This window comes from Salvelinus alpinus, chromosome 32 (genome assembly GCF_045679555.1).
Source record: "Salvelinus alpinus chromosome 32, SLU_Salpinus.1, whole genome shotgun sequence".
NCBI lineage: Eukaryota > Metazoa > Chordata > Actinopteri > Salmoniformes > Salmonidae > Salvelinus > Salvelinus alpinus.
The window spans coordinates 20,611,837-20,626,305 of record NC_092117.1 but is presented as its reverse complement, the minus strand read 5'-3'; the positions used below and the strand labels follow the sequence as shown (position 1 = coordinate 20,626,305).

At 42.9% G+C, this 14,469-nt stretch overlaps 1 protein-coding gene and 1 pseudogene across 1 annotated transcript; one reads left to right on the top strand and one right to left on the bottom strand.

The window, feature by feature from the left end:
* Positions 1-5,545: 5,545 nt before the first annotated feature.
* On the top strand, positions 5,546-6,414 carry LOC139562513 (CUB and zona pellucida-like domain-containing protein 1; annotated as a pseudogene).
* Positions 6,415-6,689: 275 nt separating this feature from the next.
* On the bottom strand, positions 6,690-10,925 carry LOC139562359 (zinc finger protein Pegasus-like). The gene is made up of 4 exons (XM_071380032.1): positions 10,557-10,925; positions 10,129-10,274; positions 9,304-9,477; positions 6,690-9,078 (listed from the first exon to the last, which is right to left on the bottom strand). Exons 2-4 carry the CDS (start codon positions 10,259-10,261, stop codon positions 8,117-8,119), a joined length of 1,269 nt encoding a protein of 422 aa, XP_071236133.1. The 5' UTR covers positions 10,262-10,274; positions 10,557-10,925; the 3' UTR covers positions 6,690-8,116.
* Positions 10,926-14,469: the final 3,544 nt, after the last annotated feature.

Below are 14,469 nucleotides of genomic sequence, written 5' to 3'. Positions count from 1 at the left end.
CTTGCGCTATATAAGATGGAAGGGAGTTCCAAGCACTTATGGCTCCGTATAATACTGTACGTTTCCTTGAATTTGTTCTGCACCTGGGGACTGTGGTGGGGTAAGTGTGTGTGTGTCAGTGACGTGTGTCAGTTCATTATGGAAACAATTTTGAATTTCCAGCACGTTAATGTCTCTTATAAAATCAAGAAGACACAGTCAGTCTTTCCCCAACTCTCAGACAACAGAGACTGTCATGCATGGTATTCATATCAGCCCTCTGATTAAAATGAAGAGCAAGACGTGCCTCTCTGTTCTGGGCCAGCTACAGCTTAACTAGGTATTTCTAGTGCTGCCAATGGTGATTCTAACATGTAATGTCTCAGGGGGATGGATACTTATCTAATCAACATATATTAGTGTTTTCATTTTCATTCATCTTTAAAAATATACATAATTTTTCTTCCACTTTGACATTACAGGGTATTTTGTGTAGATCGTTGACAAAAAAAAAAGACAATTAAATCAATTTTAAACCAACTCTGTAAGACAATAAAATGTGAAGAAATCCAAGAGGGGTATAGACTTTCTTAGACACTGTAAATCTGAAATGTCGGAATAAATCTGACATTTTTATTAAAATTGCACACACAAAAAAAGTACCAACTACTGGATGTTATTTGGGAGAAGAAATCAGCTCATCAACAACACTTACCAAATGTGGTCCAGTAACCTGAAACGAGTAAGTACGAGCACTTGAGTAAGACTATTTAGCAGTCTTTGACAGAAATAGCCACTGGATGTGCTACTACAACTCTATAATTATAACCATAGTTACACACAAACAATACTTACGAAAATAGACACCAACCAATAAAAACAGACACAGTAGAATGAATACATTGCCTTGAGCTCCATGTGTGGCTATCACAGAGCAAAGAACAAGAGTGGTAGCAATCTCCATGTTTCACCTTCCCCTTGACGATGCCACATTTACAAAACTGTACAGCTTATATACCCAAAGGCATGCCTTCAAACATCCTTATAGCACCCACAAAGTCCTTGAAAGCTGAATGCGAAAAATCATTTAATGCTCAATGTGTGAGAAATGTACCACCTTGGCTCGTGGCCATAAAGTAGCCAGTTCACATGGTGAACATATTTAATGACTTTCCGCAAACAAAATTAATGTAAATTTGGGCTAAAGAGGGTAAGTAAATTGTTTTAATGATTTTTTTAATGATATAGAACATATCAAATAATGAATTTTTATGATACTGACGAACCATTACTTTAGAACAGGCTGATAGAGACTGTGCGCAAAACACAACGCGCGTCAATTTGGCCTACAGAGCAGAAGTGAATTGTTTTAAGATAGCTAGGTGAGACAACCACATTTCAGTCATAGTAAGTACCTTTTTCTTCAATAAAGTAGCAATGAGCATAGTCAATGTTGGTAAGAGACACATTTAGTCAGTGCTTGTAAGAAGAGACAAATTTAGTCAGTGCTTGTAAGAAGAGACAAATTTAGTCCATGCTTGTAAGTGGACAAATATAGTCAATGTTTGTAAGAAGAGACACATTTAGTCAGTGCTTGTAAGAAGAGACAAATATAGTCAGTGTTTGTAAGATGAGACAAATATAGTCAGTGTTTGTAAGATGAGACAAATATAGTCAGTGTTTGTAAGATGAGACAAATATAGTCAGTGTTTGTAAGAAGAGACAAATTTAGTCAGTGCTTGTAAGTGGACAAATATAGTCAATGTTTGTAAGAAGAGACACATTTAGTCCATGCTTGTAAGTGGACAAATATAGTCAATGTTTGTAAGAAGAGACACATTTAGTCCATGCTTGTAAGTGGACAAATATAGTCAATGTTTGTAAGAAGAGACACATTTAGTCCATGCTTGTAAGTGGACAAATATAGTCAATGTTTGTAAGAAGAGACACATTTAGTCAATGCTTGTAAGAAGAGACAAATATAGTCAGTGTTTGTAAGATGAGACAAATATAGTCAGTGTTTGTAAGATGAGACAAATATAGTCAGTGTTTGTAAGATGAGACAAATATAGTCTGTGTTTGTAAGATGAGACAAATATAGTCTGTGTTTGTAAGATGAGACAAATATAGTCAGTGTTTGTAAGAAGAGACAAGTGTGAGTGTTAGTGCATCAAGTAGTTAAGTAGGTAATGTATCAATTAATAGCCTATGGGGAAGGTCTAAACTAGTCACCATCATGGTATTCCATTCATCTTTCCTGTCTTTGACCATAGTCTTGAAGGTGACTTCAACTGTTAGTATGATGTCATCTCTGTCTACGATGGCCCTTCCATCAACTACCGACTGCTGGGGAAGCTGTGTGGAGGACAGAGCTCAACTTTTTACTCCACTGGAAATTCAACAACTGTGCAATTCAAAAGGGACAGCTCCTCAACATACAAGGGAATTCCGGTAGAGTATCATGCAGTGGGTAAGGCACTGAAATGAGGGAAACATTCATAAAGACATTCATTGCATAGGATGTCAGAGATGAGAAATGCAAATATCAAAAATGATCAGGCCATATAAAATGCCTTCTCTTTAACTCATGAACTGATACTGATATACAGTACATGCATACTAATGGTCTGTTCATTTTAGAAGCTTGTTATAATTGCTGTATTATAATCAGTGAAGGTTCTTGTAGATACATCTGTGGCTATCAGGTCAGCAACTGGTCCTGCTCGTCTTCCTGTGAATACAGGGGAGACTGTTGCCAGGACTATCAACAACCACAATATTGTAACAGTGAGTGCTCTTCCTCCGTTAAAATGTTAGCTTCTGTACCATTTGATCTACTTTGTATAGAGTACAGTCCTGGCACAACCGCAGAACCCAACACCGATGCTCAAACCAAAATATCTGCAACCACAAGTATTTCTCTCCCAAAACTGAAACCTGTAAAACTTTCAGCTTTGCCAGCATATAGTTTGGCGACCCGTGTTGAAAATGCTGACCATATCAATAGTAAAATGTGCATGTTTTAAACATTTGGCCTCACAAGTGATATTATAGTTTCTAAATTGCTTTCTGTCATACAGCTCAGGCTTCCTGTAGGTACAACTGTGGTTACAATTTTGGAAGCTGTTCATGCTCCAGCTCCTGTCAATACTATGGCAGCTGTTGCTATGACTACAAGAGTATGAGTCTAATACAGTAGATCAGAAGGTTCAGGTATTCTCTGTGAGAAAGCATACTACAAAGTTGGAAAGGATTTGATTTGCAGTATTTGATTTGATTTTTTGATTTGAATGTGGCTAAATTCTGGGTAAGAATACAAATACTGTATCTGCCACCAAGACTTGGGTTGCTCTTCAATTCTAAAATAAATATGCAAAGTCCCAGGTAATCCAAAAATAATCCGAAAATAATATTGTAACAGTGGATGTAGCAACCGGAGGCATTTCTTCAGCTGTTTCAGAATGTTGCTGTACAACTAGCGTAGTTCAACAAAATTCACTTAAATCATTTTTCATATTTCAAAGCTTTTTGGAGAATGTAATATAATGTAACATAAAAAATAAATCATAAATAATCAAATGCTTTGTTCATGTACAAAGCCTTGGTCCGACAAATAAAAAGTTAACTGGATTTACAGTAACTTTGAGTAGTGTGGTGTTATTATAACTAACTTAGTAAGGAAATTACTTTCTGTCCTGCAGGGGCTTCCTGTAGGTACAACTGTGGTTACAATTTTGGAAGTTGCTCCTGTCAACACTATGGAAACTGTTGCCATGACTACAGCAGTAAGTGTAAGTGTCTGAGACAGACAGTAGATTGGATGAGTCCTTTGATTCTCTGTGAAAGAGCACACTGCAAAGTTTGCAGAAAAAAAATACATTCTTGGCAAAAATACTAACCCCTGCTACCAAGACTTGGGTTGCGCATCCACTCTAAGTAGGCCTATGTAAAATATGTACCAGATAATCTGAAAATAATATTGAATCATACATCCAGTTAATATGCAGTTGAAGTTTAGCTTTGAACAATCTTAAAAAATGAATGCAGTAGTACCAGTCACACACCCCCTAAATGACTTTAAGCACCGTTGCATTTACTCCAGTTTGGTTTGGATATTTCTCATTCTTATGTTTTCCTTCACACAGCGTACTGCCCCACCACCACACCAGATATTCCAGCCACATCAGCTATTTCAACTTCCCATAACATCCATTAAAAAAGGTTGACTCAATAAGCTGTAGAATGACAGAACACAAGTAAAGATCAATGTGCAACTACATAAACCTTTGACACCATATGTGATTTACTGTAGACGATCTATAGTAAATCACATATGGTGTCAAGAGGGATCTCTCTTGAAGTCATTTAAATGGATTTTGTGTTTCATTGCTCTTCCCAAGTCTCAGGGACTCGCCCCACCTGTGGAGGAAATCTGCATGGCTCTGGTTTCATCTCCAGTCCCTACTATCCAGAATATTCCCATGACAACACCTACTGTGTATGGGATCTATCAGCCCCATCTGGCCTAAGGATCTTCCTGTCGTTTACTGACCTGGAGTGAGTGAAGATTCCTCTTCAGAAATGGTTCCTGTGATTAACCTCATTTGTTTCATCTTAATGTAAAAGATTTGAGAAAGCTTCAGCTTGACAGTTCCCTTTCAAGAACAATCTAATGGATTTCAATCATTCTGAATGTGCATGAAGACAGATCTTGAAATGAAGTTCACATTGACATCTATTTCAAAGTCCCCTACACAGTAAATGTATGCTCTTTGTTGGTTCAGGTTGGAGAACTGCTGCTACTGTTATTACATCTCCGTGTACGATGGGTCATCTGTGTACTCGTCTGATACGCACAATCTGACTTCAACAATGGCACCTCTTTGGATGCCTACCACTCTAACTACATGACGGTTGTCTTCCCCTCCGACTACTCAGAGGTCAGCAGGGCTTCAGGGCCATGTTCAGCAGCTCCCTCACATGCAGTTGATCGAACACATTTATCTCAGGTATTCTGACATCGATATTAAAGCTTAGGAACTTAGGTTGATTTTATTTATGTTGTTGTGTTTCAGGTCGAATGGACTGCTCCTCAGACAACATGAACATAGTGATTCAAAGATCCAACCCGAACTCAATGGGCTACGACGCCTATAACTTGTTCCTGAACGACCAGCACCTCAGGTCAACAGCTAGCAGGTGGTGCTCAGCTTCCCGATCAACACCTGTGGGACCCAACAAACGGTAAATGAATTCACGAAAAGCAAAGCGATTACTACTATCTTTGGTATGTAAAAATCTACATAGAGCTCTATCTATGGTGATGCAAATGTTTAATGAACAGTGGATATAGTTACATCGACTAGCATCTACATTTTCCAATCACTTTCTATTTCTTGTCCAATAACTTTTTTTTGCCTCACACTCTAAACAGTTTGAGAATGGGAGAGTAGATTACACCAACGCCATCCGTGCATACCGGTCCGACTCAGGCCAGATCACACACCTTTCTCATTTCATGCTGCGAGTGGTATGTCGTATGGAGCAGGACACCATGTTCTAGATTATGTACAAGACCAAGCATGATGGGGATAATAGTACCATCACAGGCATGGGCAGATTCTATGGCACAATGGCCCTCTTTACCAGCAGCAACTTCTACACCCAGATCGCCCAGACTCCATACGAAATTACCCTCAACCAGAACCTGTACATCCAGGTCCATCTGAGGAGGTCCGACAGCAGCCTACATGTTCCTGGACACCTGTGTGTCCTCTCCCTCCCATCATGACTTCCAAACCAGATGCTACGACCTGGTGCGCAACGGGTAAGAAACAGACTGCTGACCTGCAGAGCCATAGATATTGTGGAGAAGGAAACATTCTGGGTCCTATACTTTATCATCAAGTGCTTATTCTTCAAGGATCTTGATAAAATAAAAGTTTGTTTCCTTTGGTACCAGTGGAGACACCCGCTTCACCTTCCAGGCCTTCAAGTTCCTGTGAGCCCACGAGTTTGTGTACCTGCAGTGTAAGGTCACCATTTGTTAAGCCACCGACTACAACTCCCGCTGCCGCCGAGACAGCCGCAAGGCAAGGGACCCTCCCAGGAGAGCCACACCCTGGTCCTAGCTCAAAGGTCAGAAGTCAACTCCTAGTAGGGCCATGAAGTCAGGATTTCTCTAGACATACATGGGACATACTAACCTGGGCACAGATCTGTATGGGCTAATATTTGCTGCTGATGTTTGCTTTAGGCTGTTGAAAAACCTCAAACAATTTGGAGCACTGTCATAGTCTTCTGAATTGTATGTATGTTATCGCTCTGGTTCAGACACAATGTCGACATAAACAGGTCTTCCTTTCCTCAGATGTGGAGAAGCCAGATGAGAAAGTGTCTGATAAGGAAGAGTTCCAGGCTAAGGTGGAAGCGTAAGACTAAGCTGACCAGCCTCAAACTATAATCATTAAAACTATCAATTCATTTCACCTGAGAAAATAGTATATTCACTGCTACTGTACACAATCATGTATGTCTTTGCTACTTTGGCAAAATGATTAAAAGCATTCTCAAAAGACAATTATTGGTGTCTGAACATCTTATTCCATGTGCTAGCATTGAAACAGATCAAATATGTGACATTTCGTATTCTGACAGAATGTTAATTCAGAGACACCAAGAAAAAGGACAAAAGACAGTTGAGACAAAGAAACGATCTGTTAGAAAACACTTTACTCAGAAATGTGTTAATGTTTCCTCTCACATAAAATGATTTGACCGCCAAAACACTTCAACATTCACCTGTCCCATATAAGACACAACACAAACAAATTCCCTTCCAGGTGTTTCTTCTTCTGTGAACTTCCCCTTTACATAACTCCTCCAACATTGGATGCCTGTAAGCATGTTGACATGCAACTAGTCCTAGAAACAGTAACTCTTTTCTTCACAAATGTTGCTATGCAACAGACAACAGTATCCAATGTAAAACAACCCTGCTAAGGCAGTAATCTTCACTTCAGCATAATGTCAACGTCATTGACAACACCCATCAGGCCAGAAAATGTAGAATAGAACACTTAACCAATATCAAAAAAAGCATTGAGATCCACAATATGCAATGCCTTGATTAATGCAGGACAGGAGGAATCCTAAGGCATAGCATGTATGCTAAAACATGGCATCTCTGGTGCTACTTGGCAATTCTGAACTCAATAGACATGACAAAGGAGAAGCGAGAGATATGGTGATACTGCTTTGACAGTAAAGGTGTTAGATCTCACAATGACATATGTTATTTAAAGGTCAGAATATAACATGATGTATAGGTTAGGCTTTATTCTATGCAACACCCAAATAACAAAAAGATGCTAAAATAAGAAAAGCACTTATTGTCACATACACCGGAGAGGTGCAGTGAAATGTTTTGTTGTACAAGGTCCGCCATAGTAGTACGGTGTCCCTGGAGCAAATTAGGGTTAAGTGCCTTGCTCAAGGGCACAGATTTTTCTCCTTGTCGGCCTGGCATTCAAACCTGCGACCATTCAGTTACTGGCCCAACGCTCTAACCGCTAGGCTATCTACCGGTGGTTAAAGTAGGGCACTGTCTACCGATCCATCACAAATGACAAGAGGACACCCTCATGTGAAGAAAACGAACGCAAAAACATCTCAACATATAAGATGTGTCCATTTCAGTACAGGTAAAGAGATTGTGAATATCGCAGGCACTGTTGGGAGGCATGAATGGTGGTCTTTCACTCTGAAATGGTTTAGTCGGTATGGTTACAGCCACTAAAGAGCACTCTCACAAAGGGGTTAGCATCATCTAGAACTATGTTTGTAAGGCTGAAAATAGTGTTCATGTCAAAAACCCACATGAGGAATGTTCATGATCAAACAGGTCAAGTGAGTTGTACCTCTAAACCACTCCATCCCTACACTCTAGCTACAAATGCATGGGCACTGTCAAATATGTTATTATCCCCCTATAAAATCAAATTCACTACATGGAATTTGCAGAGGCTACATCAAGGCCAGTTTCAGAAAGTTAAACAGCAATAAATAAAATCACCATCATGGAATTAAATAAAAACAACCTCCATTCATTCTCTCCAGTCACTGACCCGGCAACAAGTCACTGCTTATGCTGCCCCCTGGCAAAATGGCAGGCAAAGTCGTACTTGCTCCTGCACCTGTGGCCACAGATGTTGCACTGGAAGGGGTTCTCATAGCCGTGGCAGCCCATGTGGATGGTGTACAGGATGTTATCAGGAAAGTAGATGTCACAGTGCTGGCAGTGGTGCAGCATCTGGGGGTCTTGATGCAGCGAGGGCAGGCCCGGGGCTGGTGTGCTGGGCTGGCTGTTGGTGATGCTGGGGGTACTGGTGCGCCCACTGTGCTCACTGCAGGGATCAGCCCCGGGGCTGCAGTTGCTGTGTGGTGGGGGCCTGGGCTCTGGGGTGATGGAGGAGGAAGAGGCGTGGGCAGTGCTGGCTGACACAGCAGCAGTGGCTGGGTGAGGCTGCTGGATGAGGAAGGGCTTCTCGTCCACACAGGACTCTGCACCTGGAGACATGGGAGGCTGCTGGGTCTGGACTTCAGCCTCTGAGGGCAGGCTGGCCAGCTGGCCGGCCAGGGTCGAGAGTTGGTTGAGGGGGTTTTCCATGACCAGGTTGTGGTGATGATTGTGGTGGTCGTCCATTGAGCTACCATCTCCACCAGCGCCCTGGTTGTCGTATGTCTCCTGGCGCAGGTGGGGCAGCTCGTGGGAGTAGTCATCCAGGTGCTCGGCCTTGTGCACCACCATGGAGGGGGGGCTGAAGTTGATGAGGAGCCGGCGACCGTACCCCAGGCTGGTCTTCTTCTGCAAGACGCTCAGCATCTTCTTGTGGGAGAGAGAGGAGCGAGCGCCCTTCATTGGTAAGAGCTTGTGCCGGCGGCGGCGGTGGTGTGACAGGTTGCTACGGTCACTGCAGCGGAAGGAGCACAGCTCACACTTGTAAGGCTTCTCTCCTGTGTGGGAGCGCATGTGTGCCTCTAGATGGCGCAAATAAGCAGAGGCGAAGGGGCACAGGTGGCATCTGTGGGGTTTCTCTCCTGTTTGAGAAGAGGAAAGAGGGAGATAAATAATTAGAAGGAAGAATAAGGTCTTAGGATGAAATGTTAATGTTCTTAGCTTTTTGTCATTGATTACTCTAACTAGGCCTAATGAAAATAAAGGGTGCCAGCTTTGTATAAGGGAAAATCCTCAACTAGTGATGAATCTAGTCCTATATCACCTGGTAGCATGTGCATGGTGTTATCGGGTCCATTCAAGCTCACCTGTGTGAATGCGGATGTGCTCAATTAATCGTGCTGTGCCTCTGGTGGCGTAGTTACAGTAACGGCACTTGAGTTTGCCATCATATGTTCTCTCGAAGCCATCCACCAGCATCCCTGAGCCGTCGTCAAGGGACATATCAGCTGAGGGGTGGTCCAGCCCATTCTGACTGCAGTCTGCACAGGTACAGGAATAATCACAACACACAGTTTCAAGGGAAATATCTATTATAGAGAAATAATTATATTCACTCGCATTAATGGATTTTAGAATGATAGAGTCATGGATATAACAGTTTGGATAGTCAAATTATGGTCTGCGTGTTGATGCCATAGTTAGGCCTACCTTACACCATTCATAGACGCTAACTACCTTTCGCGCCTGTTCATAAAGCTACCTTCTTCCCGGGGGACTTTTGTTAAGAGCCCTGACGCTCGGTCTGAACGGGAACACACATCGCTTACGGTACAGTTTTGGAAACATAAGGAACGTATCTTTCATATCAGTAAGAAATATTAGCAATTAGCAATTAAAAAATGTATAGGGTTAGGGTTCCCACAAGGCCATATCTCCATGTTACAGAGCGTGTTAATGGAAGATAGAAGTGACCACCTATGTGTGTAACGGAAGGCCGTCAGTTATAACTGAAAAATACTGTTGGCTGCAACTGTGATAAAGCCTGGATGTGATATGAAAGTAAAGGGCTTTATGTTCCTAGAACTGTATCGCAAATAAATAAAAAATTGTGTATTTGGCTCTTTAGAGTGCCAGAGCCAGTCTACCTCTGAAACTAACAGAGTTCCTTGGACATTCTTGGCTAGGCCTACCTGCTGGTAAGTCGTCCACCTCTTTGACGCCACTGACAGAGCCTGAGATCATGTTCACATGTTGAGTCTGCTGGCTGAGATACTCTTGGAAGTCTTTGACGAAGTCCAACGTCTCTGGCTTTTCCTCGCCCATTGGAAGTTAGTGACTGTTTCAGGTGAAATAACGTTAATAAAACTGTATCCATCACAACACATTATGAAATATTATCAATTGACAGACAGATGACAGAAAAACATGACAACATATTGACATAACGTATTATTTAGCAGTTCCTTTTAGCTAACCAATGTCATCGATCATTGTGAGAGCATCCAACATTGATTGCTGGAACATCATCCAACATTGATTGCTGGAACAGCTGATCGTAACCAAGTAACCAAGGAGCTAACTTTCGTAGCTAGTCAAGTTAGCTGGCGAACCAACTTACCTTTTCAAAATGTTAGCAAAGTGTAAGTAAGCATGAATTTGTCTGTACTAAGTAACGTTAATTGACCAGTGGCGACAAATGATTGATCAGATCCGTTGTAATAGCGTTCCCATGTTGTTGTTGCGAACGGTCAGGTTAGCCAGCTCGCTAGCTAGGCTATAATATCGTTCCAGAGACAACATTGTTTTTGTTCGTCTTTCGCACAGAACAACGGTTCCGTCTAGCTACATAGGCATCACTCAACTACGGCTGTTCCTATGGAAGCTATCAATCGGGTGGTCTCTAAGCACATAAATATGCAATGCAACGCTAGCTGAATCAAAACAATGAATCCGTTTGTGGGGGTGAAAGTTCATCCAGTGCATCTGCGAAATTCCTCCCGCCTGATGTGCAATAATTTCACGAAGAACTGTTCCTACGTGTAAACTGCTGTAACTAGTAGCCTACATCTTAAAAAAAAAAATCTGTGGTAGAACTGTAGGGTGAGTTTAATTCTTTCTCAAGATCTAATCAATACAAGTAGACTACACTAACTAACTAGATACTAAATACATATTGTAATGAAACAGGCAGGGAGCAGGTCTCGAACCCTCGACCTTCTAGCCCAAAGTCCGGCGCGCTATCGACTGTGCCGTAAAAGCATGCTCAAGCGGCAGAGTCGATTTCCGCGCTTATAAACCCAGGGTCGTTACACTACTCCCTCCTTTCAAAGAGCGCGTCCTCGCGCTAGCTTGCGACTCTACGTCTTACAGGAACGCGCTCACCGGCCAAGAACACGCACTGTCGTGGATGCAAGGTCCGATCACTTCCGACACCAATGTAATGAAACAGGCAGGGAGCAGGTCTCGAACCCTCGACCTTCTAGCCCGAAGTCCGGCGCGCTATCGACTGTGCCGCAAAAGCATGCTCGAGCGGCAGAGTCGATTTCCGCGCTTATAAACCCAGGGTCGTTACAATATATATATTTTTTTGTCAGTGCGAAATAATAGTCACCTGTAATGAATCACCTTAACGGGTCTGAACTGACTTATTTAGTCTCGGTTTGCGACAGAACAATATTTGGGTCTTGGAGGCTGTGTCTCTTGTTGCAACCCGGTCCCAGAACATTTTGTAATGAAACAGCAGGGAGCAGGTCTCGAACCCTCGACCTTCTAGCCTTAAGTCCAGCGCGCTATCGACTGGGCCGCAAAAGCATGCTCAAGCGGTGGAGTTGATATCCAAGCTGAAAAACCCAGGGTCATTACACTACTCCCTCCTTTCAAAGAGCACGTCCTCTTATAGGAACACGCTCACTGACCAAGCACACGCACTGTCGTGGATGCAAGGTCCGATCACTTCTGACACCAATGTAATGAAACAGGCAGGGACCAGGTCTCGAACCCTTGACATTCTAGCCCGAAGTCAAATCAAATCAAATGTATTTATATAGCCCTTCTTACATCAGCTGATATCTCAAAGTGCTGTACAGAAACCCAGCCTAAAACCCCAAACAGCAAGCAATGCAGGTGTAGAAGCACGGTGGCTAGGAAAAACTCCCTAGAAAGGCCAAAACCTAGGAAGAAACCTAGAGAGGAACCAGGCTATGAGGGGTGGCCAGTCCTCTTCTGGCTGTGCCGGGTGGAGATTATAACAGAACATGGCCAAGATGTTCAAATGTTAATAAATGACCAGCATGGTCAAATAATAATAATCACAGTAGTTGTCGAGGGTGCAGCAAGTCAGCACCTCAGGAGTAAATGTCAGTTGGCTTTTCATAGCCGATCATTAAGAGTATCTCTACCGCTCCTGCTGTCTCTAGAGAGTTGAAAACAGCAGGTCTGGGACAGGTAGCATGTCCGATGAACAGGTCAGGGTTCCATAGCCGCAGACAGAACAGTTGAAACTGGAGCAGCAGCACGGCCAGGTGGACTGGGGACAGCAAGGAGTCATCATGCCAGGTAGTCCTGAGGCATGGTCCTAGGGCTCAGGTCCTCCGAGAGAGAGAAAGAGAGAATTAGAGAGAGCATACTTAAATTCACACAGGACACCGGATAAGACAGGAGAAGTACTCCAGATATAACAAACTGACCCTAGCCCCCCGACACATAAACTACTGCAGCATAAATACTGGAGGCTGAGACAGGAGGGGTCAGGAGACACTGTGGCCCCATCCGATGATACCCCCGGACAGGGCCAAACAGGAAGGATATAACCCCACCCACTTTGCCAAAGCACAGCCCCCACACCACTAGAGAGATATCTTCAACCACCAACTTACCATCCTGAGACAAGGCCGAGTATAGCCCACAAAGATCTCCGCCACGGCACAACCCAAGGGGGGGCGCCAACCCAGACAGGAATATCACGTCAGTGTCCAGCGCGCTATCGACTGTGCCGCAAAAGCATGCTCAAACGGCAGAGTCGATATCCGTGCTTATAAACCCAGGGTCTTTACAATTTCATCCGAGACACTCCGCATGATGGTGCCACATGATGGCACCGACAGACATGGCAGCTCTGCTTCTAGCTCTTAAGCAACTTTGCTGTATTTTGTTTTTTTGTGTGTGTTTTTTTTCTGACATTATTAGCCCAGAAAGTTGTTTGTGTTATTACATACAGACAGAAATAACTTTTGGATATCAGAGTGGCGGTAACTCACCAGCATTACGACCAGGAATAAGACTTTCCCGAATTGGATCCTTTGTTTGTACTCCCCAGGGCAATTTAACTTATCCCAGAGGCTGCTCCAAGACGTCGCTGCCTGCGAAGAAGAGGTATTCATAGTGGACTTCTAGTCCAACTCAGGAGGCGTGCACACCATCCACCGCTTCAGAATATATTACTCACTAATGTTCGGTCTCTGGACAATAAAGTAGATGAGCTCAGGGCGAGGATCTCCTTCCAGAGAGACATCAGGGACTGTAACATACTCTGTTTCACGGAATCATGGCTCTGTCCGGATATACTGTCCCGGTCCATACAGCCAGCTGGGTTTCTCAGTACATCGCGCAGACAGGAATAAACAATTCTCCGGGAAAAAGAAAGGCGGGGTATATGTTTCATGATTAACTACTCATGGTGTGATTGTGATAACGTACAGAAACTCAAGTCCTTTTGTTCACTCGACCTAGAATACCTCACAATCAAATGCGACCGTATTACCTCACCAAGAAAATTATCTTTGTTTATAGTCACAGCCGTGTATATTCCCCCTCAAGCCGATACCACGACGGCCCTCAAGGAACTACACTGGACTTGTGCAAACTAGAAACCACATATCCATTTATTGTAGCGGGGATTTTAAGAAAGAAACTTTGAGAAAAACGCTACCGAAGTTCTATCAACACATTGACTGTAGTACTGGTGCTGCTAAAACACTCGATCACTGCTACTCCAACTTCTGGGATGTCTACAAGGCCCTCCCCCACCCTCCCTTTGGCAAATCAGATCATGACCCATTTTGCTCCTCCCTTCCTATAGGCAGAAACTCAAACAGGAAATACCAGTGCTAAGGTCTATTCAGCGCTGGTCTTACCAATCGGAATCCATGCTTCAAGATTATTTTGATGAAGCGGACTGGGATATGTTCCGGGTAGCCTCTGAGAAAAGCATTGATGTACAGTGGGGAGAACAAGTATTTGATACACTGCCGATTTTGCAGGTTTTCCTACTTACAAAGCATGTAGAGGTCTGTAATTTTTATCATAGGTACACTTCAACTGTGAGAGACGGAATCTAAAACAAAAATCCAGAAACTCACATTGTATGATTTTTAAATAATTAATTTGCATTTTATTGCATGACATAAGTATTTGATCACCTACCAACCAGTAAGAATTCCGGCTCTCACAGACCTGTTAGTTTTTCTTTAAGAAACCCTCCTGTTCTCCACTCATTACCTGTATTAACTGCACCTGTTTGAACTCGTTACCTG

Bases quoted from the DNA above. Each gene is read 5' to 3' on its own strand.
- LOC139562359 (XM_071380032.1), bottom strand. From the start codon at position 10,261: ATGGGCGAGGAAAAGCCAGAGACGTTGGACTTCGTCAAAGACTTCCAA. The intron at 9,478-10,128 runs GTAGGCCTAGCC...GTACCTGTGCAG, and splicing joins GGTGGACGACTTACCAGCAG to ACTGCAGTCAGAATGGGCTG. The intron at 9,079-9,303 runs GTGAGCTTGAAT...CTTCTCAAACAG, and splicing joins GCACATCCGCATTCACACAG to GAGAGAAACCCCACAGATGC.